At 41.0% G+C, this 23,890-nt stretch overlaps 2 protein-coding genes across 4 annotated transcripts; one reads left to right on the top strand and one right to left on the bottom strand.

Moving 5' to 3' along the window:
* Nucleotides 1-320: 320 nt before the first annotated feature.
* Nucleotides 321-4,791, bottom strand: cyp19a1b (cytochrome P450, family 19, subfamily A, polypeptide 1b). 2 transcript variants are annotated; one of them, XM_030365959.1, is made up of 10 exons: nt 4,717-4,791; nt 4,064-4,224; nt 3,272-3,422; nt 2,844-2,998; nt 2,430-2,606; nt 2,050-2,164; nt 1,862-1,976; nt 1,310-1,472; nt 957-1,198; nt 321-863 (listed from the first exon to the last, which is right to left on the bottom strand). In XM_030365959.1, exons 2-10 carry the CDS (start codon nt 4,200-4,202, stop codon nt 594-596), a joined length of 1,527 nt encoding a protein of 508 aa, XP_030221819.1. In that variant the 5' UTR covers nt 4,203-4,224; nt 4,717-4,791; the 3' UTR covers nt 321-593. The 2 variants fall into 2 exon arrangements, with proteins under 2 accessions (XP_030221819.1, XP_030221818.1); XM_030365958.1 differs by having other exon boundaries at nt 321-1,198.
* A 1,206-nt stretch (nt 4,792-5,997) lies between these two features.
* Nucleotides 5,998-23,696, top strand: LOC115551422 (gliomedin). Of its 2 annotated transcripts, XM_030367142.1 has the most exons (23): nt 5,999-6,433; nt 6,943-6,994; nt 7,082-7,099; nt 7,198-7,269; nt 7,976-8,029; nt 9,919-10,131; nt 14,666-14,752; nt 14,945-15,019; nt 15,136-15,216; nt 16,008-16,082; nt 16,202-16,282; nt 16,638-16,706; nt 17,080-17,154; nt 17,274-17,354; nt 18,677-18,745; nt 18,911-19,003; nt 19,147-19,251; nt 19,866-19,943; nt 20,315-20,377; nt 20,601-20,675; nt 20,777-20,902; nt 20,987-21,137; nt 21,261-23,696. In XM_030367142.1, the coding sequence occupies exons 1-23, from the start codon at nt 6,038-6,040 to the stop codon at nt 21,730-21,732; spliced, it is 2,661 nt and encodes an 886-aa protein (XP_030223002.1). In that variant the 5' UTR covers nt 5,999-6,037; the 3' UTR covers nt 21,733-23,696. The 2 variants fall into 2 exon arrangements, with proteins under 2 accessions (XP_030223003.1, XP_030223002.1); XM_030367143.1 differs by lacking the exon at nt 16,638-16,706 and having other exon boundaries at nt 5,998-6,433.
* Nucleotides 23,697-23,890: the final 194 nt, after the last annotated feature.

Below are 23,890 nucleotides of genomic sequence, written 5' to 3' on the forward strand. Positions count from 1 at the left end.
CGTAACATTTCTTAGAATTACAAATTCTGTATTTTATTCATGCAGTCCAATTATAGTCTTCCGAGTCAGTAATATTAGGATGAAACACATTACTTATCTTACATTAACATCCAAAGAAAGAAAAACCAACAGATTCACCTCTTTATCATACCATTATTTGGCTTTAGAAAGAAAAATTCAATGCCATACACATTGATTACAGTGCTGAAGTTGCTAATGGAACCACAGCCGTTTATGGTAGCAAAAAGTTTGTCAATGGGTAACCCATGGATGAATTCATCTTAAATTATGTTCACATAAAAAACAATGTGAAAAGAGGATACGTTTAAGATATGAGTTTTATTAAGTAAGTACCAGTAATATGTTTTTAAATGATGTTTTTAAATGAAATGACAGAAAATCGAAATAATTGGAAATAAACTTAGAAAACAAAATCTCCTATTTCAAGCTCATTTTAAATTGACAAATAGCAGTCTCCTGTATCCCCAAATTGTTGCTATTGTAATTTTAACCAGCGGTATTAGGATTTCAGTTGCCCCCTGTTGAGACCCAACAGGGAACCAAAATGGCTGCTTGGTTCATGCTGCCTCATTCTATTGATCAGCGGTCGTTGGGGAGGTGGGCGTGGTCCACCGGCCGGGCCTGGGGATGAACCGCATGGCGAGACCTCGCTCGTCCTCCACGGGCTGCTGAGACAGGTTGTTGGTCTGTTGGAGGGTACTGAGGCTGAAGCCCCGCCGTGGGCACACCGTGAAGCGGGTCAACAGAGTCACCAGCACGGCCTTCATCATCACCATGGCGATGTGCTTGCCCACGCAAGAGCGTGGACCGCTGCCAAAAGGCTGGAAGTACCGACTGGGCACCTGCAGTGAGAGGAGAGAGAGAGATGCCTCCACCCATGCAATAAATTGGACTCTGGGTTTCTGTCCTTCGTTCATAACTCTCTCCGTACTCACCAATTTGTCAAAGTTCTCCAGGCTGAATTCGTTTGGTTTGGGGAAGAAGTCGGTGCGGTGCATGAGGCCCATGTTGAGGATGATGTTGGTTCCCTTGGCGATTCTGGTGCCGTCGATGACGTCGTCCTCCAGTGCCTTGCGCATGGTGAAGTCCACCACGGGGTGGAACCTCAGACACTCGTTGATGAATTTCTCCAGCTCCTTCAGATTCTGGAAGTCCATGTGCTCCACCTCCTTGCTGCCTGATTATCACAATGCAATCAAGGAGTCATTGGACTGTATAGGCTTGCCTTGCTGTGATAGTTTGACCTGTAGACTGCAGATGTTGGTGATGTTAGCCAGAAGAGCTTCACCTAATTCCTGGAGCATCTCCTCCACCAGCATCAGCTCCACCTCGGGGTTCTGCTTGAGCAGCATGAGCATGAAGAACAGGCTGACGGACAGTGTGTCTGGGGCTGCGATCACCATCTCCAGCACACACTGTCTGACGTTATCTCCCGACAGCTCACCATGGTTCTGGAAAATTGAGAGAAGGAACACGAGACATCCAGATGTTAACCAAACCCAGGACATGGGCTGATACTGTCTGGTTGATTGATTTCATTTGACCCCTCTTTGCACAAAAATATGAAACAACAACCTGTGGCATACATTATAGCAATATAGATAGTCAGGGATGACACAATAAAGCCCTAAGGCTTATTTGCATTGTGGGCCTTACAGGGTTTAGTGCAGGGTTTCTCAACACTGGGATGGTCGGACATTCCTGATAGGGGCGAGGGAGATCTCTGAATTATGGGCTATGGTTTTGAAATGTTGTCATAACACTTTTACTGAAAGGTTTCCGGATTTTCAGAATAAGACCAAAAAAAGACTGTGGACAAACGGTGTCATGTTATTGAGACCTGAGCGAAGATGAGTTCTGACGTGAAGTCATGGTGATCATCCAGCTTTTCAGATTCAGCCAGTGTCTTCCTTTTCATCTCAATCAGTTTCTCAATTTCATCCTGGAGTTCTTTCCTGTTGACAAACAAACCCATGAAATGCATGAGCTTCAAGAATCATCAATACCTGAGCTGTGCAAAGGCCTTACGCTGCTTTCTTGTGCTTATTGGTAAACCATCCGAATTTGAAGAACAGTTCGGGCTTGATCAGAACTGATTGCCAGGTCTGAAAGTAGTTGTGAATCTTCAATAGAAGCTCCTTCTCTGAATTGAGAAAGATTAGAATAAATTAATGTTATTAATCCCAAGAAATGAATTACTAACTGAAATATACACTACAAAGCGTACACAGAAACTTTTCTATAAAATGAAAAATAAATGTAATGTAAAGATCAGGTCTATTATAGTAGCTAAGCCTTATTAGGTAAACATAAGTTGTATTGTACTCAGTTGTAATCATCTTCCTCCTTTATAAAACCCTCTAAACAGAGACCTTAACGTCTGGCTGAGGGGGGGCTCTGCTACTGACCATCCAGGGGCACCCTGAGGAACAGCCGGTTAGAGATGTCAACCACGATGCACCTCAGCAGGTTCAGGACGTCCACGTGGCCGGAGGCGTCCGTCATCTCCTGCACCCGGTCCAGGTGCTCTGCCGTGGAGCGAACACAGATCCCCACGGTTCTCTGGAGCCCGGGGCCAGTCAGAGCTGTGGAGGCAAGCCCACCATAACACAACAACAGGCAATCTGACGTGGTGGTTAGTTTCTTTGAGTTTCTCTGAATTGAAGAACTGACGTCTCTGCATGCAAGCGAGTAAGCAAGCAGGGGTGCATGTCTGTGCAACGAGCGAAAAAGAGATGGGATATTCTTTTTTTGGCCAACTATGTGTCTTGAATCCACTACAACATACACTAGATCTATCTTCTGAGGCATGGCCGGCTCACCTTTAGAAAAATATGCCCTCACTTTCTTCCAGAGGGGAACGTCGCTGTTGAAGATGATCCCTCTGCCTTCCATGCCGATGCATTCTAGCCCCCTTTTGCTGCCGAAGCGGGCAGTGTAGTGAGCACTCTTCAGGACGTGGTACACCGCAGTGGACCTGCTCAGGACCACAGGCTATTATGACCACACATTACTAACCTCATATATACACACCACAACATTCAGGATACGTACACCATATATGTAGATCATCTCATGAACATGCAATATATATATATATATATATATATAGCCTCATAAACAATCAGGATGTATACACCATATGTATTTTAATTAACAAATATTCGCCGAAGGTGTCTACATGGTATATATATACCATGTAGACACCTTATGTAGGCCAACTCATGAACAGTGGTCAAAGTAAACTTGCTTGCTGAGGATGAGTGTCTCCTCTCCGTTGATCCAGACGCGCACCAGGCTGCCATACTTTTCGTTGTAGTAGTTGCTGGCAGTTCCTATCCCGGTGCACATGAACCTGCAGTAGGACAGGAGGGGCCCGATCCCGCCGCAGAACGCTGGCCCTGACAGCGGGACATACTCAGGACTCAGGAGCCAGTCTACCCTGTCAACCCCAGACCAACTGCCCTCGCACAAGGTCTCTGGACCAAAGCCTGTGTGCTGCTTCTAGCAGGTTCTCTGTCGCTCTGTGCTCAGGTCTCATTGAGGAGGACAATATCCCTACAGGAAAAGATTCCTTTACAAGTATGCAGTACATCCCGGTGTTTTACAAGTACACTTGCCTCTTTATATGACATGTGCAAAGTGGAGGGTGCATTTCTTGCTAATAACTTACCAATAACTTACAAATAAACTAATAATTAGTCTATTACAAATAACTTACTAATAAACCAGTACTAATATTAGTTTATTAGTAATAACTTACTAATAAACCATAGATTATGAGTAATAACTTAGTAATAAATAACAAATAAACTAATACTTATTTGTTTATTAATAATAAATGACTAATAAGGGGTGGGGATTAAATGAGTTGATGAACAGAGCCCTCTGGTCGCCTCATAGGTTCCCAAGGAAGAGGGTGAAGATTCTTGTATTGATTTGCTGGTAGTCATTATTCTCTATATATAGTAACATAATGTATTTATTAGTCGTGCCGGAGAGCTGAGCTGAGCCCTGAAGGATGGTCTCAGAGGGGTCTTACCGGGCAGCGATGGAGGGCCGGTTCTCCTCCGGCTCCAGGCGGCCCAGAGCAGCAGGCACAGCAGCAGCAGCATCCCGCCGGTGGCTCCGGACACAGAGCCCTCTGCTGCGGGGTGCGTGACCGGGGACCCCACAGACATCACTTCCCTGTCTGGAACACACCTGACAGCCGCTCTCCTTCACTCCTCTAATTATACGCAAACCGGTTTAGCCGGAGATGAGCCTCAACCAAAAACAATAACAAACCAGGGCTGGCTGCTAGCGCCGGGAGTTAACAGGGCTTATCCATTTAGTCCAAACTAAATGACAACCCCGGAAAGATCCGATGACAGCCTTGGCCTCTGGAGACCTTTGCCTTTTTATCTGCCCTGGCCTTCAGGAGCAGGGTGCTGCGAGGTGCATCCAGTGGAACTATAACACACCCACGGCGGGCTGCTTTTTCAAATCACCACCCTTTGGTTCCAAGGTGTAGCATATTAGTAGACATACTAATGCCATTTTTCCCTTGCAGTTGCCTTTGCAACCTTGAGTTTTCCAAGATTGATATGATCAAAAACAATGCATCGTCTGTACTTTATACTTAACTCCACTTAACTGATTACAAATGTTGTGTTTTTTGGAAATGTTAAAAGTGAAAAAAAAGAGAATATTTACCTTTCATGTTCTACAATAATCCTTGTGCTAGAAGCTGCTGTTTCTGCAATGGGCCACCTGCGTGAGGATCCTTCTACCCCACCAAATAAATCCCAGAGGGACTAAGGGCTTATAAATCCCCTGGTTAAGCATCTACTTCACCGTTGCTTAGGAACAACATAACTAATTTTGGGTCGCGGCCCAAATGGAAATGGATGGACATAAAACTGAACACACAAAGCCTGAGAAAAAAAAGACAACTTCCAGGAAGTGAAGCTTCAAGATGAACAAAGGCTCTTTATCGTTACTCATAGGAATACTCAGCCTTTCTTCTCTAATCATCGTAATTCACATTTTAAGACAGGCTCACATCTTTTGATTTGGTTCATAGAAGAGAGAAGACCTCCCTCCCAATGTCCCATTTTTAAAGTGGAGAGCTCTTTCAAGGGAAAATAATTAGCTGGGTCTGGCTGACCCATGCTAAATAGATGCTTGGTTTTCCTCAGCCATTCATGCTAGGACAAAGACAGAAAACAAAGAAGTGATGTCACTTTTTTTAAAATAGTTGAATGAGCCATTTCCCATTCAAAACACTATCAATTGGTCTCTCTCTCTCTCTATATATATATATGTGTGTGTTCACATGACGTCTCTGATCATCAATAAGTTGATGCACTTGAAGGTACACAGGGAGATGAAGAAGTTATCATAGAAGTAATGCCTATCTGCAATATGTTGCAAGACGGTTCAGTGTTAGGGTGTTTATTTTATAGCAAAGTTAAGCATTCTCTCCTAGTTGTCATAGAAACGAAATCCAAAAGATCATGTTTTGTCTACAAGTTGGCACAACCGACAGGAGATGATCAACCCGTCATACGTGTTGATCCCAATCTCTCCCACATATTTTGTTACTATATTATTATTATTATTATTATTATATAAAGCTAATAAAAAATAGAATTCTTTAGCCATTTTTTGCAAATTAATGATGTATTGTGAAGGTCCTGATAAACTCCCTGATTCCTGTGAAGTCGCACAAAGTGATTCATTGTTTGAACGTTGTTGTGGTTGAATGTATTAATACTGGCTGTTATAGAACATCCGTGTGAACATAAGTATATCATACTGTCTCCATCAAAATGCCACTGTGGAAAATATGTAAAAATGTTGAACATGTGCATCGGGGGCTTATGAATGGTCATAGTTCCCCAGATGTGGGAAAGTTGCGCAACACATCATGTCTCTGAAGAGTCATTATGCCTTTTTTTCTTCTCATTCCTCCAACAGCCACCGCATAGCTGGCGGCTGACATTTGTCTCAATCATTGGCACGTCTCTCAGATATGAAACTGTTTGTGCGGGGTTGTGATTTGTGCCCGCCCTTGTTGGACCACGCCTCAGAGTACCGCGAGCTGCTCAGCAGCCAGGGAGGAACAACCAAAACAAGCATGAAGGACAGGCAGTACGGGGTGCTGCCGTGGGCTCTGCGGGGGCTGCTGCTGGGCATGGCGGCACTGCTGCTCCTTGGGTCCGGGGGGCTGGTGTGCCTGCTGCTTGGGCACAGGGACCTAACACAGCACGTGGCCCGGCTGGAGGCACGGCTGGAGGCCATGGAGGGCGGACCCCGACACACGGATCCCCCGGAGCCGCTGCATCACAGCAGGAGGCGGCGGGGGGCCGAGGCCCCTGGAGGAGACCACCAGGATGCTCTGATGATGATGACGTACTCCAGGGTGCCGGTAAGGAGGCCCACCTTCATCCACTGGACTGACTTGACTTGAAGTTCTTGATTTACATTTCGATTTCCATTGAGGGCATTTAGCAGACGCTTTATGCGTCTCCTTCTTCTGACAGTATATTAGTCAGAAGAAGGTGGAACAATATATTGCTATTGGTACAGTAAGGATGTTCTTGATGTGTAGAGAAGCTTCAATCTCTAACACAAGAGCTGTTGACCATAAGTGGGCCGCAAGAGCTGGCTGTGAAGTATAATACTCAAATGTATTTGCCTCCTTCTGTTGATCTCTCGATCCAGCAGACTCTATAGTCCAGTTATCTGCTCAAATTGTTTGGAATAGTAATAAGAGATATTCCTTATTGAAGGTGCTAGGAATTCCATACATTCCCCACTACTCATTACACTACTCACACAAAATAAGAACATATTTTGTACTGAACAGTAGGCAATTGACTTGAATCCCTGTGAAACACGGTCAGCTGACTGCATCTGGGATTTGATCTGTTTCAGCTCAAACTCTTCTTGGATCTTTGTAACAGCTCCAGAGGGATTTGTTTGACAGGTATACAAATAAACGTTCCATACAATTGTTGAGTGTTTGTACTGCAGTTATATGCTATTATTCATTACAATTTTTTTTCAATCTCAGGCCCCCCTGGACAACCAGGTATTATCAATGAGTCTTTATTCATTCATATTCAACCCGTGAATAATGTATTTAACGCCATCAGAATGAATGAGTGATAATGGTTTGACTTCATTCAGGTGAGCGTGGGAAAGACGGTTTGAAAGGACGGGATGGCATGCCAGGATTGGACGGCAAGCGGGGAAAAAGAGGTTAGACCTGCTTTGCTCTAATGGCGGTCGTGTAAGACTGAGGTCGCTCTGCACAGAATGACCGGGGGGGGGGGAGATTCCTGGAGCACCAATCTGTTTCAGTGTCCTCCCCGCCCTTTGCGGTATACATCTGTTATACGCCCTAGCCTTGCTCTCTGTCCTGACTTGCCTGCTAAGGCCAAGGGGTAATTGTACCTACCAATCTGGATCATTCTCCAAAGAGACAACAAATCCTTTCAACTGTAAACAGTTTGAATGTTGGGCATAAACAGAGTATTAAAGTTGGGTAGGAAATCAAGGACTCATGAGGACTCACGGCCTCATCACATTGAACGTGTATTCTGTCAGGAGGATATTCCCTTGAACTGAAGTTAACATGGATAAAGAATGGGTTTATCAGACTTCAATGAATTAAAATGCACTCTATGGATTGATACTTGAATCAGAACGATACCTGATGAGGTACAGAAATACACAGTTGAATCCCATCTACCTTAATAAACAATTCTGCTTGCCGAGGTAACTTGGAGAAATAGTATAAACAAACAAGGGCAGAGGAAAGCATAGTCAGAAATGTTCTACAGTTATAAAAACAAGTTTTTAAAAAGCAGCGAATAATCTCATCATGTTGACCTTCGTAAATGATGCTGATATTCTAAACCAACAGACATCATCACATCAAGCTTGCCTTTTGTCTGATTGCCAGGTTCACCTGGGGAAAAGGGAGAACAAGGACCTAAAGGAGATACTGGTTCAACAGGTGAGACCTCCGCTGACGATGATTGCCGAATCACAAAATCCGCAATGACACGTTGGAGGCAATACATATTACATGCAGGAGAGATTACTGCGGCAGAAACCATGAATCACCTACAACAATCTAGGATTGATGGATAATTTCTGTACCAGTGTCACAGTCGTAGCGCAGCCTCGTCCATTAGCTGTTCCCGTGCTCAGCTCCGGGAAGTGCGTTTGCATTGCTTATAGAAAAAAGTTGTGGCTTCTTGCCCTCGTCAATCTGCACACCCAGCACCGCATAGTATGGAATGTATGTCTGCAGTTCTCAACTGAGAAGTCAAAAATCATTTAGCAATTATTCAATCACTGTTAGCACTTCCTTGCAATATAAATATCCCCTCTGCTTCTCACCAGCTGCTGATTCTTCTTGATTCTGTTGTTAGACTTTGACTCCTAGCTGTATAGGAGATTCTCTGTCATTATGTGTTCACAGTGTATCTGCGGATATTGTTATTTTAGGGTTAAGGCATCATTATTCTGGATGCCTTTAAAAAAAAAAAAATATGGAATGCCGATTGTTGTTGGAATTTCGGACCAAGTCAATCATACCTGACCAACTTGATAGAATAAAGAGTAATCCGAACTTATAAAAATTATGGTTATATATTTGGGTAATAACGATACACTAACATACAATGATCATACAACGAACTAACAATAATCCATAAAACGAACAAACAATGATCCAAGGCCTCAGATGGTAGTCCTCCCTGCATCTCTCCAAGAGCTCCCCAAGAAGAAGTCCCCAAATTGGAAATCACCCTGCGTCCCTCCAAGAGGTCCGCAAGCTGAAGTCCTATGCATTGACAAAGCAAGGACTTATTATACATTGGCACAGGTCTCAGAGGTGCTCACAACAGCTCTGCTCCCAACATGATGTGTGATGGAAAAATCCATCATGTTGTTCCCCTTCATCATCTAAGCTCTGTCTCCTATTCCTTGCACTGTTTAGCCACTCTACCTGTTCCTAACATTATCCAACGTTACAGGGAACAAGGGAGCAGAGATCCCCTTATGCATTCTTCTACTTACTGAGAATACAGGAAACTCTGTCCTTTAAGTAAACATTATTTGATTTGATCATTGACAAATATAATGTGGGGTCTCATAGTGGCTTCTCAGTTAGACCCTTTGACCCTTGACCACCGCTTGGGTGTCAGCGAAAAGGCACGTTGCACAAATGGCTGTCACAGGAACAGAATGTGAAAATATAGTTTTCCCATTACACCTATATAAATCCCCGGTAAGCAGGTCTCCAAAACGTTAGGTTTCCAATTCACCTATAGGGTGCGTTATCTTTTGTGACTTGACTTCCGAATTGGCCTCTTCGTATATCCTCTGGTCCAGGGGATGCAGAAGGTCCTTTTAATTCATTCTGAGCATTTTGCAATATGGGACTTCTGGTTTATTTACATTTTAGTTAAGCTATTTCGGAAGGGTACTTTGTAATTCGCCTATTGTGTAGTAATATTAACATACATAACATTATCTACAGCTATTTGGGTAGTTGACTGTTGAGTCATGTCTGATATATTGTCCCCGGCAATGGTGCTAAAGACATCAACTCCTATCATCCTAATCTACTTCACAACATCATCAAACTACATATTTTATATTTAGATTCAGCGGCAGAAATTACCCTTACCCATACACTATCTATGTGGGGGTTATGTGTTCACCGCGTTCATACATTATTCTGCTCATCTAATTTGGAATCTTGTCCAGCATGTCAGGTGATCAAACATACAAGAGGAGCTGTCACTCATGATCATTACTCATCATGAACACTGGGTCATGGGATCCGCTGCTGACCGCCTAAACTACATGACTTCTAAATTGTCCTCCTCATAGGTCCTCCTTGTCTGTGGGGTGCAGAAGGTCCTGAAGCCCCTCCCAGTGAGGTCGGGCCCCTACAGACGATACAGAACACAACCATGGGGGCCCGTTCCATTCAGGGGAATGTGTCTGTGGGTCAGTTGGTCAAATGGGTTCTTATTCAGTTGGCTTCAACAGACTCATCTAGTACACCCAGGCCCCAGGAGGAACTCAAGGTCATGGAGCATGGTAGGACATCTACCACTCAGTGTCCCTTATGAATCATAACTACAGCTACATTATTGTACATCAAGACGTAGTGTAGAGAAATGTTTTACAAATTAATTGAGTTGACAAGCCTTGCTTGTTTTGTTAAGGTTTCAAATAAAGACAGGTATATTTAGTTAACTGAATGAAATAAAACCTTTTCTCCCAGTAGCTACACCCTCAAGACAAATAATAGTCTACTTTCATTTTGTAAAATCAATGTATTACATATAAGTTGCAAATATAAGATATTCTGTTCTTAAGGGGATACTTCACCGATGGAGATATGAAGGTTATATGAAGTACATAATTATATGTATTATAAATGTGCAAATCGGTTCATGCTAGCCTGAGAAAAGGCAGAAAGTTTCTCTCTGGCTCAATAGTAAGAAATCCTCCAACTTCCACAGTGCATTGCGGTAAAATTACATCATTTAAATCCACAAACAACATATGTATAATCCGGGGCATATAAAGACTGTGACCAGAAAATAGTTACTTTCTCTCCATTGAAACCCATTCATATTTTCGATCTCATAGGTCCCATGGGCTCTACCGGAAGGGGAGTGACTTCGCCACTCCATCCCCGTGATACGTTGACTAGTTTAGACTGCCCTCGTTTTCTTCAAACGCATCATTTGTATATTACCGTACGGCATAAAAACATTTGCTAATTACAGTAGCTCAGCATATCAAGTATTTGTACTCAACATTTTCTCCCCATTTGAAATAAGTGTTTACCTTCAACCCAGTCTCATGGAAATACGTGACACTGTCACGTCACGTCATTTAATCTATTCATTCGTGATCTGGGACACGTAATTAAATTTTTTTTTGTGGCAAAAGCACAAATTTCAAACTCATTCTAAAAAGAAGAGATGAAGCAGCTACCTTTTTTGCATCGCGGTTTGCCTACAGAGCAGCACACCTGCATTAAATATATCCATGAATTGTCACAATTTCTCAGAATCAAAGGCGAAAAAAGAAACGGGTGGGCAAAAGCTGTCATATTGTTAGAAATGTATGCTTTTTGGCACGAAAAAATTGAAATTACGTGTCCCAGATCACGAATGAATAGATTAAATAACGTGACTCTCAGTGCGTTTACATGACCCTCCAGAAAATCGAATTATTGGGTTAGTCCAACTATGATTGGATTATTAAAATGCATACACCTTAGTCAAACTATAATCGAATCGAATCGAGTTAGGCTACTCATAGTCGAATTAAGACACCTAGATTATTAGTCGAATTTAGTGTGCATGCATCGGGTCGGATCGCATGGATTTGGATTTTGCGTTCTGCGCATGCTCGAGACATTTCCCGGGGGCCGTGATCCGGAATTATAAGGAGACAATAGTCATGTTGTTGTCGCCGTCGGAAAACGAGAGACGGCAGTTTATTTAAAAAGTTAGCGAATACGTTGGAGGAAGCCGGTCTCGTGCAAATGTAGTTACCCCCCTGCGGGGTGTACCGCAGCATGGAGGAGAAATTGATTCTTGCCGTTTGCGACACCCGGAGCTCTATAATAGTATATAATAGCATATAATTCCATAGATAATATCACGGCCAAAAGCTCTGTGCGCCTCCGGATGGCCGTAGCACGGGGAGCTCTCATAGGGATTGGGCTACTCGGGGTTTGTTTACCGGCGTTGCTATGGTTTCTGGTCTTGTGTGTTCCAACGGTTTATTAGGTAGGCCTATCTATAAATCTCTGTCTATTAGATACTTCATTCACTGCCTCTTCCGTGGTCATTACAATATTATGAATAGACTGCGTCGGGTTCTCCGACGTCTCTCCCTCTTCCACAAAAGGTAAAGACATGCAATGGTGGTTATTTCGTCCGGAATTTGGCAGTAATGGTGGAAAAAGTAACAGACCGGGGAACATAGGACCCTTTTTTTAAAAAAGGGTCCTATGTTTCCCTGGTCCGATGTTCCCCTCTCGGGGAACAAAGGACCCCTTTTTTGAAAAGGGTCCTATATCGAGGAACATAGGACCCTTTTTGGGAAAAGCGGGGAACATAGGACCCTTTTTTAAAAAAAAGGGTCCTATGTTCCCCTCTTTTGTATGAGACTGGGGAACATAGGACCCGGGGAACAAAGACACGCTCCCGTTATCTTATACAGTAGGCCTACTTTAGTATAACAGCACTTGGGTTAGTAAACAAATCACAACAACCAACATGAACTATTTACAAAAATAAAACGTTTAGGGTGCGTTTGCTAGAGTCAAAATAGTCACAGCTCATCTTGAGCATCTACTGTCTCCTGGTAGCCACGGTACTGCCCATCTTGTGCTGGGTAATTAGCTCTGATGGCCTGGACATCACAGGAAGCCGATACTGTCTAAGAAAGAAAGAGAACAACATTAGCAAAGCAAGATCAATTATGGCTTGACTCCTTAAGTAGCTTATACAGCATTACACTGACTTCAAGCTAACGTAACGAAGCCTATGCTGTGCCAATAAGATCGGCTACTTTCGGATAACAACATTGTCATGTTCCCCAGGAATCCAAACTATTGTAGCCAATGTGTTAGTAAAAAATCAAACACTTACACTATGCTAGTGGCGTAAATATCGACGTTGTAACCGGTGCACTGCAACTGGGCCAAGACGGCGTCAGGGGCCCATGGAGGAAGAAAAATAAATATATCGCCTAGGGCGGCAAACGTGTCGGGGGCGCCCTCTGGTGGCGCCCTTAATTAATTAACTAAATTATACAAAACCCTCACTCTATGCTCAGACGTCTGTTTCTCCCGGCGGGCTTTGGCTGGCGTTTCCAGTTCACTCTGGGTCCGGAAATATGTTTCCAATACCCAACTGTTCAGATGAGGCGTAACATCTGGGTGAGATGTAACCAGCCTCTTTACCACAGATACTCTAGGGCAGGGGTCTCAAACTCAACTTACCTGGGGGCCACTGGAGGTAGGGTCTGGGTCATCAAGTATTCCACACAAAAAAGGAGCACAACTTACCCAATCTAAGTTAATGATCGGGCTATAATTAGATCACGTTGGCTATGTAATCGCTGACAATAGGGGACATTTCATGGCGGTTGGTGGAAACCGGGACATTTTAGCGTCCTTTGGTTTTTGTCGGGACTCAGGACACGCAACTCAAAATTTGGACTGTCCCGGCAAAACCAGGACATCTGGTCACTCTATCACAAGTCATAAAAAACAGTGGCAAGCCACTCTGTGTGTTTGACAACAACGCGCGGGCCGCACTAACACTTTGATGTAGGGGGCCACAAAATATCCTCCCGCGGGCCTAAATTGGCCCCCGGGACGCGAGTTTCAGACCCCTGCTCTAGGGTCTATAGCAGGCCTATTCAACTAGCGGCCCGCGGGCCGAATACGGCCCTTCTTATTTATTTTCTGGCCCGCAAGAGGTTGCGTGTCCAAAATATGTAAGGTCAAAAATTGTTATCATGATGCAATTAGAAGTGAAAAAGAAAGGAATGCGTCTGCTTTATTCCATTTAGCAGTTCTATATATATTAAGTTAACACTACTTTAAGTACGATTTACTTAATTCGATTTATTGACATTATAAGTTTTGTATGTGCGGCCCATGAACCACCAGTAGTTTTCCTTTTTGGCCCACTTGTTAAGCAGGTTGAATAGCCCTGGTCTATAGCATATAACCGCGTTGTCTGATTACAGTTTAATTCATTTTTCACAACCTACCAGCTCTCGTGAAGAATTATCACTGCGCCATTCATTTCAATGGAAATCGCGATGGTCTATACTTACATCATAAAGTGTACACATTTATAATTCGAAATTCGTCCCAGCCTTTATAACACAGATACTCTAGGGTCTATAGCATATAACCGCGTTGTCTGATTACAGTTTAATGTAACAGTAAGCTGACAAAATCGCCAATTAACACCGCAACTGCAAATTAACCACACAGAGATAACCATGGCAACCGGTCAAACAAATTTTATTTTTTTTGACAAAATGGCTGCGCCCGTGAAGAGATCCTTTTTTTTTTGTATTTGTACCACGTAGGTCATTTTAATGTTGATTTGAAATGCTCTTACACACTTGATTACATTGCTACTTTATTCCGGTCACCAATTTATACATTGCATGGTCTTGCTGTGCGTGCAATACAATGTAAAGTTGTGTTGTTTGTTTTCGAGCTGGTTTGCTTAAAGAGGCTAATGTAGCTAACACTAAACAATGACTAGCCAATTTCACAATCACAAAGATGAACAGGAACTCTATGAATGCTCCGAGACCGGAAGTGAATTCAAACGTGCAACTCGGAAGGCTGGCGTCCGAGGATTCAGGAACACACCAAAAGTTCTCCTGAGATTACGTCATTTGACGTCATCATGGGAGAAAATTAGATCAGGAAAGCTGAGCCAAGGGAAGCGATTTTATAATGTTAGAACGCCGGTTCTGAATGGGTGAAGTAATCCTTTAATACATGACCTGAAATGTTTGCTGTAAAGAAAAACTGATAGAAAATGAACCCTGAGACGTGTTTGATTCATTGCAGATCAAACATCTTTTGATTCAGAGGGTCGCAACCACACTGTTGCTAAAACAGATGCAGATTTCGGTAGAAAACGTGTTATCAAAACAGGTGAGAATCATGTTTCTAAGAAAGAATAAAGGATTATACATTATCATTATGCCATTATATTGCATTATTATATTTAGTTAATTATACCAAACTATGAAATACTTCACTGCTATAATTAGTCATATTTACAGTAAAACGGTCTTGCAATGTTCTGGGCAAAAGTTTTAATTTCTGTTGCGTTTTTTCTCCCAGAACTACCACCAATATATGCTGACCAAGGAAACAACAGCTCTGATTGGTCTTTCACCAGGTCTTACAGTGTAACAGGTGGGAATTTTCATTGAACTCTTTCTGGAAGAAAATGAAATCGAATAAATCGTATGATATAAATAATAACAATGTTGTACGAATATGTTTGAAATGAGTTTGATCTTCTTTCACAGCCTCCCCTGCTGCCAGCCCAGGTCAACCAAGCATCTTGAACAGGGATCAGGGACAACCAACCAGCACGACCTTGGAATACGGTACACCTATCTGTTCAGTTGTGTTGCTTCATATTGATTTGAACTGGTGGTAGTTGAAGTGTTCATTTCAATTAAATGTACAGGTCATTTCTAAGAAAGATCCCATCATACTTTAGCTAAATCAAATATTGATATTATTTACACTACACAAAGAGATAACCTTTGAAACAGGAAATAGCAGGAAAAACTATTGGAGCGAAATATTAAATGATGCATTTTCAACATTAACAACCCACTTTTGAAAAATTAAAATTAAATGTAAGAGATTGCAATATAGAATGCATATACAATGTGCTATTAAGACTAGAATTCTGTGAAAATGTAAATTCATTTGTTTATTGAATATCTTGCAGAACAAACCGATTTAAATCGAAGCAATGAGAAGTTGGATCTTGATGCTGCAGGCCCTAGTAACATAACAGATGATTTAGAATAAAATTTGCTATTAAGACTAGGCTTCTGTGAAGATGTTAATTCATTTGTTTATTGAATTCGTTGCAGAACAAACAAATTTAAATCAAAGCAATGAGAAGTTGAATCTTGATGCTGCAGACCCTAGCAACATAACAGAATCATGCTTTTAAGAAAGAATAAAGGATTATACATTATAATTATTATTGTTATTATTATTATTATTATTATTAATAATAAATTATATTGTATTATTATATTTAGTTCATTATACTAAACTATGAATTACTTCACTGCTATTATTAGTCATATTTACAGTAAAAACGGTCATGAATTGTTCTGGGCAAAATTGTAATTTCTGTTGCATTTTTATTTTCCAGAACTACCACCAATGTATGCTGACCAAGGAAAAGACAGCTCTGATGGGTCTTTCACCAGGTCTTACATTGTAACAGGTGGGAATGTTCATTTAACTCTTTGTGGAAGTAAGTGCAATCGTATAAATGATGTGATATAAATAATAATAACAATGTTGTACAAATCAGTTTGAAATGAGTTTGATTTTCTTTCACAGCCTCCCCTGCTGCCAGCCCAGGTCAACCAAGCATCTTGAACAGGGCTGAGGGACAACCAACCACCACGACCTTGGAATATGGTATACTATCTGTTCAGTTTTGTTGCTTCACATTGATTTGAACTGGTGGTAGTGGAAGTGTTGATTTCAAATCAAATGTACAGGTCATTTCTAAGAAAGATCCCATCTTCCTTTAGATACGTCAAATATTGATAAAATGTACACTATACAAAGAGATAACCTTTCAAATAGGAAATAGCAGGATAAAACTATTGGAGCAAAATAATAAATTATGCAAGTTCAACAGTAACAGCCTACTTTTGAAAAATGATGAATGATGATTTTTTTAAATGTTAGAGATTGCAATATACAATGTGCTATTAAGACTAGAATTCTGTAAAAATGTAAATTCATTTGTTTATTGAATTTCTTGCAGAACAAACCGATTTAAATCGAAGCAATGAGAAGTTGGATCTTGATGCTGCAGGCCCTAGTAACATAACAGGTGATTTATAATTAAATTAGCTATTAAGACTAGGTTTCTGTGAAGATGTAAATTCATTTGTTTATTGAATTTGTTGCAGACAAAACCGATTTAAATCGAAGCAATGAGGAGTTGAATCTTGATGCTGCAGACCCTAGCAAGTTGCAACATAACAGAATCATGCTTTTAACAAAGAATAAAGGATTATACATTATAATTATTATTGTTGTTATTATTATTATTATTAATAATAAATGATATTTTATTATTATATTTATTTGATTATACTAAACTATGAAATACTTCACTGCAATTATTAGTCATATTTACAGTAAAAACGGTCATGAATTGTTCTGGGCAAAATTGTAATTTCTGTTGCATTTTTATTTTCCAGAACTACCACCAATGTATGCTGACCAAGGAAAAGACAGCTCTGATGGGTCTTTCACCAGGTCTTACATTGTAACAGGTGGGAATGTTCATTTAACTCTTTGTGGAAGTAAGTGCAATCGTATCAATTATGTGATATAAATAATAATAACAATGTTGTACAAGTAAGTTTGAAATTAGTTTGATCTTCTTCCACAGCCTCCCCTGCTGCCAGCCCAGGTCAACCAATCATCTTGAACAGGGCTGAGGGACAACCAACCACCACGACCTTGGAATACGGTACACCTATCTGTTCAGTTGTGTTGCTTCATATTGATTTGAACTGGTGGTACTTGAAGTGTTCATTTCAATTAAATGTACAGGTCATTTCTAAGAAAGATCCCATCATCCTTTAGATACGTCAAATATTGATATTACTTACACCAGTGGTTTTCAAACTGTGGGGCGCGCCCCCCCTGGGGGGCGCCAGAGTTCTTCAGGGGGGGCGCGACGTGAGAAAAAAACAACAACGAAAAGACCCCTGAAACCCGTACTTCAACTGTAAAAGTAACATAACTAAATACATTTTCAACCGTTTATCTTCGTGCAAACCATTTAACAAATCTACACACTTGTATCTTCAATAATATCTAAACAGAATTTCGATATCATTTAAAATGTCTTCAGAATCACAGTTTTAGTTTCATACCGCTTCGTTTTCAGCTGTTTTCATTGAAGACGTCAGCCCATTCTGATACACCTACTTCTAGACATCGTAACTCATTCATTTTTCCACCGTTTACCATCGTTCAAACCATTAAACAAATCTACACACTTGTATCTTCAATACTATATAAACGGAATTTTGATAGCATTTATACTTTTTTCTGAATCACATTTTAGTTTCAAACCGGCATCGTTTTCAGTTGCTTATAATAATTTAGGTCACCATAGCAACGCCGGTAAACAAACCCCGCCGAATAGTCGAATCTCTGGACTGAAAAGGCAGATCTGATTAGACTCAGAAAATTCATAGTCGGGGAACCTGAATGAATCTGTGTAAACTGGCAGTTTACACAAATTAAGATGTTCAAATGTGTTTAAAAAAGGTTAAGCTAAAACATGCTTAGATAAAGTTGTTAAATTGTGTTAAGAAATGTGTTTAAAAACGCACAAAGATGTTGTAATGTTTCAGAAATATGTTTAAAATGTTTAAAAAATATGTTTCAAATGTTTTAAAATTATGATCAGAGATGTTTAAAATGTGTAAAATAATTAAGGTAGCTTTCAAAACACAAACCTATTTAGAACAAACATTTTTTTGTGGGGGGGGCTCAGCTGAATTTTTTTCTCTGAGGGGGGGCTCACTCTCTCACACTTTGAAAACCCCTGACTTACACTATACAAAGAGATAACCTTTCAAATAGGAAATAGCAGGATAAAACTATTGGAGCAAAATAATAAATTATACATGTTCAACAGTAACAGCCTACTTTTGAAAAATGATGAATGATGATTTTTTTAAATGTTAAAGATTGCAATATAAAATGCATATACAATGTGCTATTAAGACTAGAATTCTGTGAAAATGTAAATTCATTTGTTTATTGAATTTCTTGCAGAACAAACCGATTTAAATCGAAGCAATGCAAAGTTGGATCTTGATGCTGCAGGCCCTAGTAAAATAACAGGTGATTTATAAAGCACACAGAACCAAGCTTGTTTTAAAGAAATACAGATTCATAACAGCAGTGTCAAATAAACCACACTATTATACATACTAAAGTAATTTTAGTTTTAGTTTGTTGATGATAAACAGTTTGTTTATGGTGACAAAGTTCCATGTGTTTTTGCAGAATTACCAGCCTTGTCTTCAGAACAAGGCAACGAGACCAGCTCAAATGACCCCACTGCTATGCCTGCTGTTGTCCGGGCTCATTACTTAACAGGTATAACATTTTAACATGTCTTTTAAAACATTGAATTTAACTCTTTCAAACTGATAAATGCAAACTGATAAATCACTGATTTGAAAACAGTCATTAAAGAAGAACCAATAACACATCATGACTGAGGGTTCCATCTTCTACAGATTCCTCCACTACAACCCCAGGTCACCAGAAAACACTAAAGAGTGCAGAGAAGGAGGAACACAGAGCCATCCTCATGGAACACGGCGGGACGGGGGATTTGGAAGGTATGAGCTGACCCTGTAAAGGAAATCGTGCATTCAGACCACAAGATGTCCTAAAGGAGATGGTTTATGACCGTGGGTTTTTGTGAAGACAAGATATTCCCACTGTGGACAATGCAAGTCCTATTAAAGAGTGAAGAGCAGGTAGCTGTGGACTAAGTACATCTACAAGCCAACAGATAATAAAAATGACCCGTTTTTAAGAATGACAAATAAAATGCATTAAGAACATACTATAAGCTACATCTTTCAGTTTGTTTTTGTCCATTCCTGCAGTGCAGTTCTCTTGTGCATGCATACATTGTATCTCATCCTATTTTAAGGTTAATTTACATGTGCAGTTTAGGTGAATCTCCACCCAATCATGATATCAATTTTAAATTATCTTATCATGATCGAAGCAATGGCACCGTGGCTCAAAGCACTGCAGAATCAAAATCACCAGAACAGGTGGAAGAAGAGTACTTTGTGTTACAGGCTTCATGTTATAAATACTTAAAGTCAACAGGAAATTAACAAAAAATATAAATAATAGAAAAGTTGGATGGCCATGAATAAGAATGACAATGCTATAAAATGGTGATCCTAATCAGTTGGATCCAATTTTACGTTCCCAGCCTCTTCTTCTTCAACCCTCGCACCACGCAGTAGGCTGAGCAGTGCTGAGGAGGAGGAAAACACACCCATGGAACCCGGTAGGACACCTGTTGACTCAGGCTGATTGGTCTATATAGTTACCTGCTCTCTAAGTCTAAGGCCTTAGGCACAGATTTTCAACCAAATATTGCAATATAATTGCTTATTGGTGTCTGTGACTTGGGAAAAATAATCTCAACGTCTCACTTAAAAACTAAATGCACTGTAGGTCAAGGCAATGACACTGTTAAAAAAAATTACACAAATCCAATACCCTTCAACATTACAGGTGTGTTTGTGTGTTTTGATGTGTGTGTGTTAAAGTAATTACATACTGAACAATGCGATTCAATATGAAATGACTATTTAAATCAAAAAAATATCCAAACCACAGCCAAGGTTAATTTTTTTCCTGCCGTCTCTTTTGTAGTCCATTTGCCGGGCAACAACAACTTGACTGGAACGGAGAAAGAAAATACGGATAAAACATCTGGTCGGAAACCCTTTCTGTTTATTTTGTTAGCATATTTTACACCTTCTTCATTACATTTAAATGTATCTTTATTTTAAACCATATATTATATCTGTGATTTAATGTACTTTAGATTCTATTCGTGCAGATTATTTTTACTACTACTAAAAATGAAAAAAAACAATTAGAACAGTAGATCATATACGGTCGTATAATTATATTCTTAATGTATTTGATGTTCCAGCTTCATCCTTACCTGGTCTGCACCAGACCAACGACTCGTCTAAAGAAGCTGGCAAAGGGACGTTTGAAAGAACTGGTATTATTATTTGCCAATACTTCTGTTAATAACAATAATAACAACCAAGATATCAAAACAATGGAGCCACATTTTGAAGAGTTCTTTGTGTTTGTACTCAGAGAACGTTCTCAGAACCATAACGTGTTTTGAGAATGTCACCCAGATGCAGAGCACGTTCGGAGCTTGGGTGGCAGACGCAGCCCCTCTGCGTGAAGAGCGCTACTGGCTGCTGGTCCACTTCTCAGGTGACCTGAGGCTCAGTCAGCTGTTCTTGTGGATCGCTTGCTAACGACCCGGTGGATTTAACGCCCATTTGTTTGTGTTCTTAGGTCGAATTATATTGGAGTATCCGAACCTTTTATCCTACCCTAAGAGTGGTGGAAGGAACACACTCCTAGACAAGTTCTACCAGGGCTGTGGGAGTGTGGTCTACAACGGCTTTCTGTACTTCCATAATGCAGGCACAAACAAACTGCTCAAGTGAGGCTTTGAGCGGATTTCATATTCGATTTCAGATATGTTATATTTATATGTTATATGTCATATTTAGGGATAACAATCTAGACTTGAGCATTAACCACCGCGTATGCTTTATTTGCACAGATTCAACTTGGAGACCAAGACGACAAGCTTTCTTGTTATTGAAAACACAAGGCATCGCCACCGCTCATATCTGTTCGAAAACTCAAAGACATATTATAAGTTTGCGGTGGATGAAAGCGGTCTGTGGGTTATGGCTGCATCAGCCACTGATGAGACTTTAGTAGTGGCCAAACTAAACCATGAGAGCTTTTCTGTGACATCCATTATTCACACCAGGTACCCTAAATCCAAAGCGGGGAATGGATTTATTGCATATGGGATACTTTATATCACTGATTCGAAAGACAAAAAGATCACACATGGCTTTGATTTGGAAAGAGGAGTATCTCTGGCTGTGAGCTATGCTTTGAGGCAAGCGAACGGCATCCTGGCCATGCTGTCCTACTACCCTCACAAACAAGTGCTGTACATGTGGGACAACAGCAGTCTGAAGACGTGCAAGGTTCACTTTGCAGTTCTGAAGAAGGAATAGCAAGTCTTGTTGTCCACCTGTAGTCCTCTAGTCCACCTGTAGTCCACCTGTAGTTCTCTAGTCCACCTGTAGTCCTGTAGTCCACCTTTAGTCCTGTAGCCCACCTGTAGTACTGTAGGCCACCTGTAATCCACCTGTAGTCCTCTAGTCCACCTGTAATCCACCTGTAGTCCTCTAGTCCACCTGTAATCCACCTTTAGTCCTGTAGTCCAAAACATGTTGAAAGCAAACATGATGAATGTCATTTTAGTCACGTCATTCAATATGTTATGAATTGAATGTTGCTATTGTAGGTGTAGAATAAGTACAGTTATATTTCCTGTACCGCGGGTCTCCCAGCGAGACACACACACACACACACACACACACACACACACACACACACACACACACACACACACACACACACACACACACACACACACCTACAAACACACACACACGCGCACACACACACATACACACACACACACACACACACACACGGTCACCCTTCGAAGAGTCCTCAGTGGTGTTTCCAATAGCCTACATAACTACATTTTTAGATGAGCTGAAGTTGGATTGTATACCAGTAGGCCCAAACTAATAGAAAGTTATGAACCATAAGCATCAGGTTATGAACATAGAGGATTAATTCAAGAAGTTGTAGGCCTCTTATAATTGTAAAAGACCTATGTATGTAAACCTACTCTCATCACTGAATCCTTTTTATTCAGCAATATTTGTACCAACTTTTTAGATAATTATTGGTATAATGAATCTATGTTTATATGGATGTCTTTTTTCAAATATGTTATAGCCTAATTGCTGAAATGGTAAGCTGTATCAACGTGGATGTATATTTCATGTTTTCAATAAATTATATTATTGCATTAATTGCGGAAAGGGCTCGATGCTGTAGCACCTTCCTTTAGAAAGAACCAATCCCATAAGGACTGGGTTGGGCTGAACCAACCCCATAAGGACTGGGTTGGGCTGAACCAACCCCATAAGGACTGGGTTGGGCTGAACCAAACCCTCAAGGATCAGGCTGGGCTGAACAAACCCCATAAGGATTTGGTTGTGCTGAACAACCCCCATAAGGACTGGGCTGAACCAGCCCCATAGGGTTTGGTTGGGCTGAACTAACCCCATAAGGATTGGGTTGGGCTGAGCTGTTTTGGTTTTCTTGGACTGGGAAAAAGCGCGTCTGTTTTCTGTTGTTCAGTTCAGGAGTTAAAAGATGAATGTGCGACAACACCAAAAGAGTAGGAGGGTTGTGGTCTGAACAGAGATTGATTAAGATGCGGGGGAGGAAGAAGAGATGGAGCAGCCAACATTACATTTACCTTTACATTTAGCAGACACTTTAATCCAAAACGAATTACAATAAGTACATTTGTCAGAAGACAGAGAAACCATACCAGGATGTTTAACAGCACTCAATGATTCCTTCTGCTGACAAGCTTTATGGAGATGCTGATTTCCTTTTTCAGCAGGACTTGGCACCTGCCCACACTGCCAAAAGTACCAATAGCTGGTTTAATGAGCCTAAGATTACTGTGCTGGATTGGCCAACAAACTCACCTGATCTGAGCCCCATAGAATAACGTATGGAGTGTTGTCAAGAGGGAGATGAGAGACACAAGACCCAAAAATGCAGATGCTGAATGCTGAACGCCGCAATCGAAGCCACCTGGGCCTCCTTAACACCTCAGCAGGGCCACAGGCTGATCGACTCCATGCCACTCCGCCAGGGGCGGCCCCAGCACATTTGGCGCTCTAGGCGAGCTTCACTCCTGGCGCTCCGCCCCCCCCCTCCGCAAAAAAAAAAAAATAGTTTGTTAATTCCCCACGAAAACTGAATTGCAACCTTGAAAAACTGTTTTGCCCTGTAACTGCATTTCTTTCACATAAACACAACAACGATCGCAACGATGAACAAACATTAATTCAAGAATAAAATCCACGGAGGAAAAAATTGCGCCCCGGATGGCTTTTGCCTCTTCATTTTCTTGATTTCGTTCTTGATTCTCGATTCTTGAAAACACTCTAACCAAACGCCTTATAGTACTAGCATGTTCTGACGAAACCAAGGAGGTAGGTTCCCCTTCCGTTTTCGATTTTTGGCTCATTTTACCCTAATGTTAGATTTATTTTTTTTAATGTCAAAATATTG

This window comes from Gadus morhua, chromosome 9 (genome assembly GCF_902167405.1).
Source record: "Gadus morhua chromosome 9, gadMor3.0, whole genome shotgun sequence".
NCBI lineage: Eukaryota > Metazoa > Chordata > Actinopteri > Gadiformes > Gadidae > Gadus > Gadus morhua.

Bases quoted from the DNA above. Each gene is read 5' to 3' on its own strand.
- LOC115551422 (XM_030367142.1), top strand. From the start codon at position 6,038: ATGAAACTGTTTGTGCGGGGTTGTGATTTGTGCCCGCCCTTGTTGGAC. The intron at 17,155-17,273 runs GTGGGAATGTTC...CTTCTTCCACAG, and splicing joins CAGGTCTTACATTGTAACAG to CCTCCCCTGCTGCCAGCCCA. The intron at 20,676-20,776 runs GTATTATTATTT...GTTTGTACTCAG, and splicing joins AGGGACGTTTGAAAGAACTG to AGAACGTTCTCAGAACCATA.
- cyp19a1b (XM_030365958.1), bottom strand. From the start codon at position 4,202: ATGTCTGTGGGGTCCCCGGTCACGCACCCCGCAGCAGAGGGCTCTGTG. The intron at 2,999-3,271 runs GCAAGTTTACTT...GGTCCTGAGCAG, and splicing joins GAGACACTCATCCTCAGCAA to GTCCACTGCGGTGTACCACG. The intron at 1,977-2,049 runs GTAAGGCCTTTG...GTTTGTCAACAG, and splicing joins AATAAGCACAAGAAAGCAGC to GAAAGAACTCCAGGATGAAA.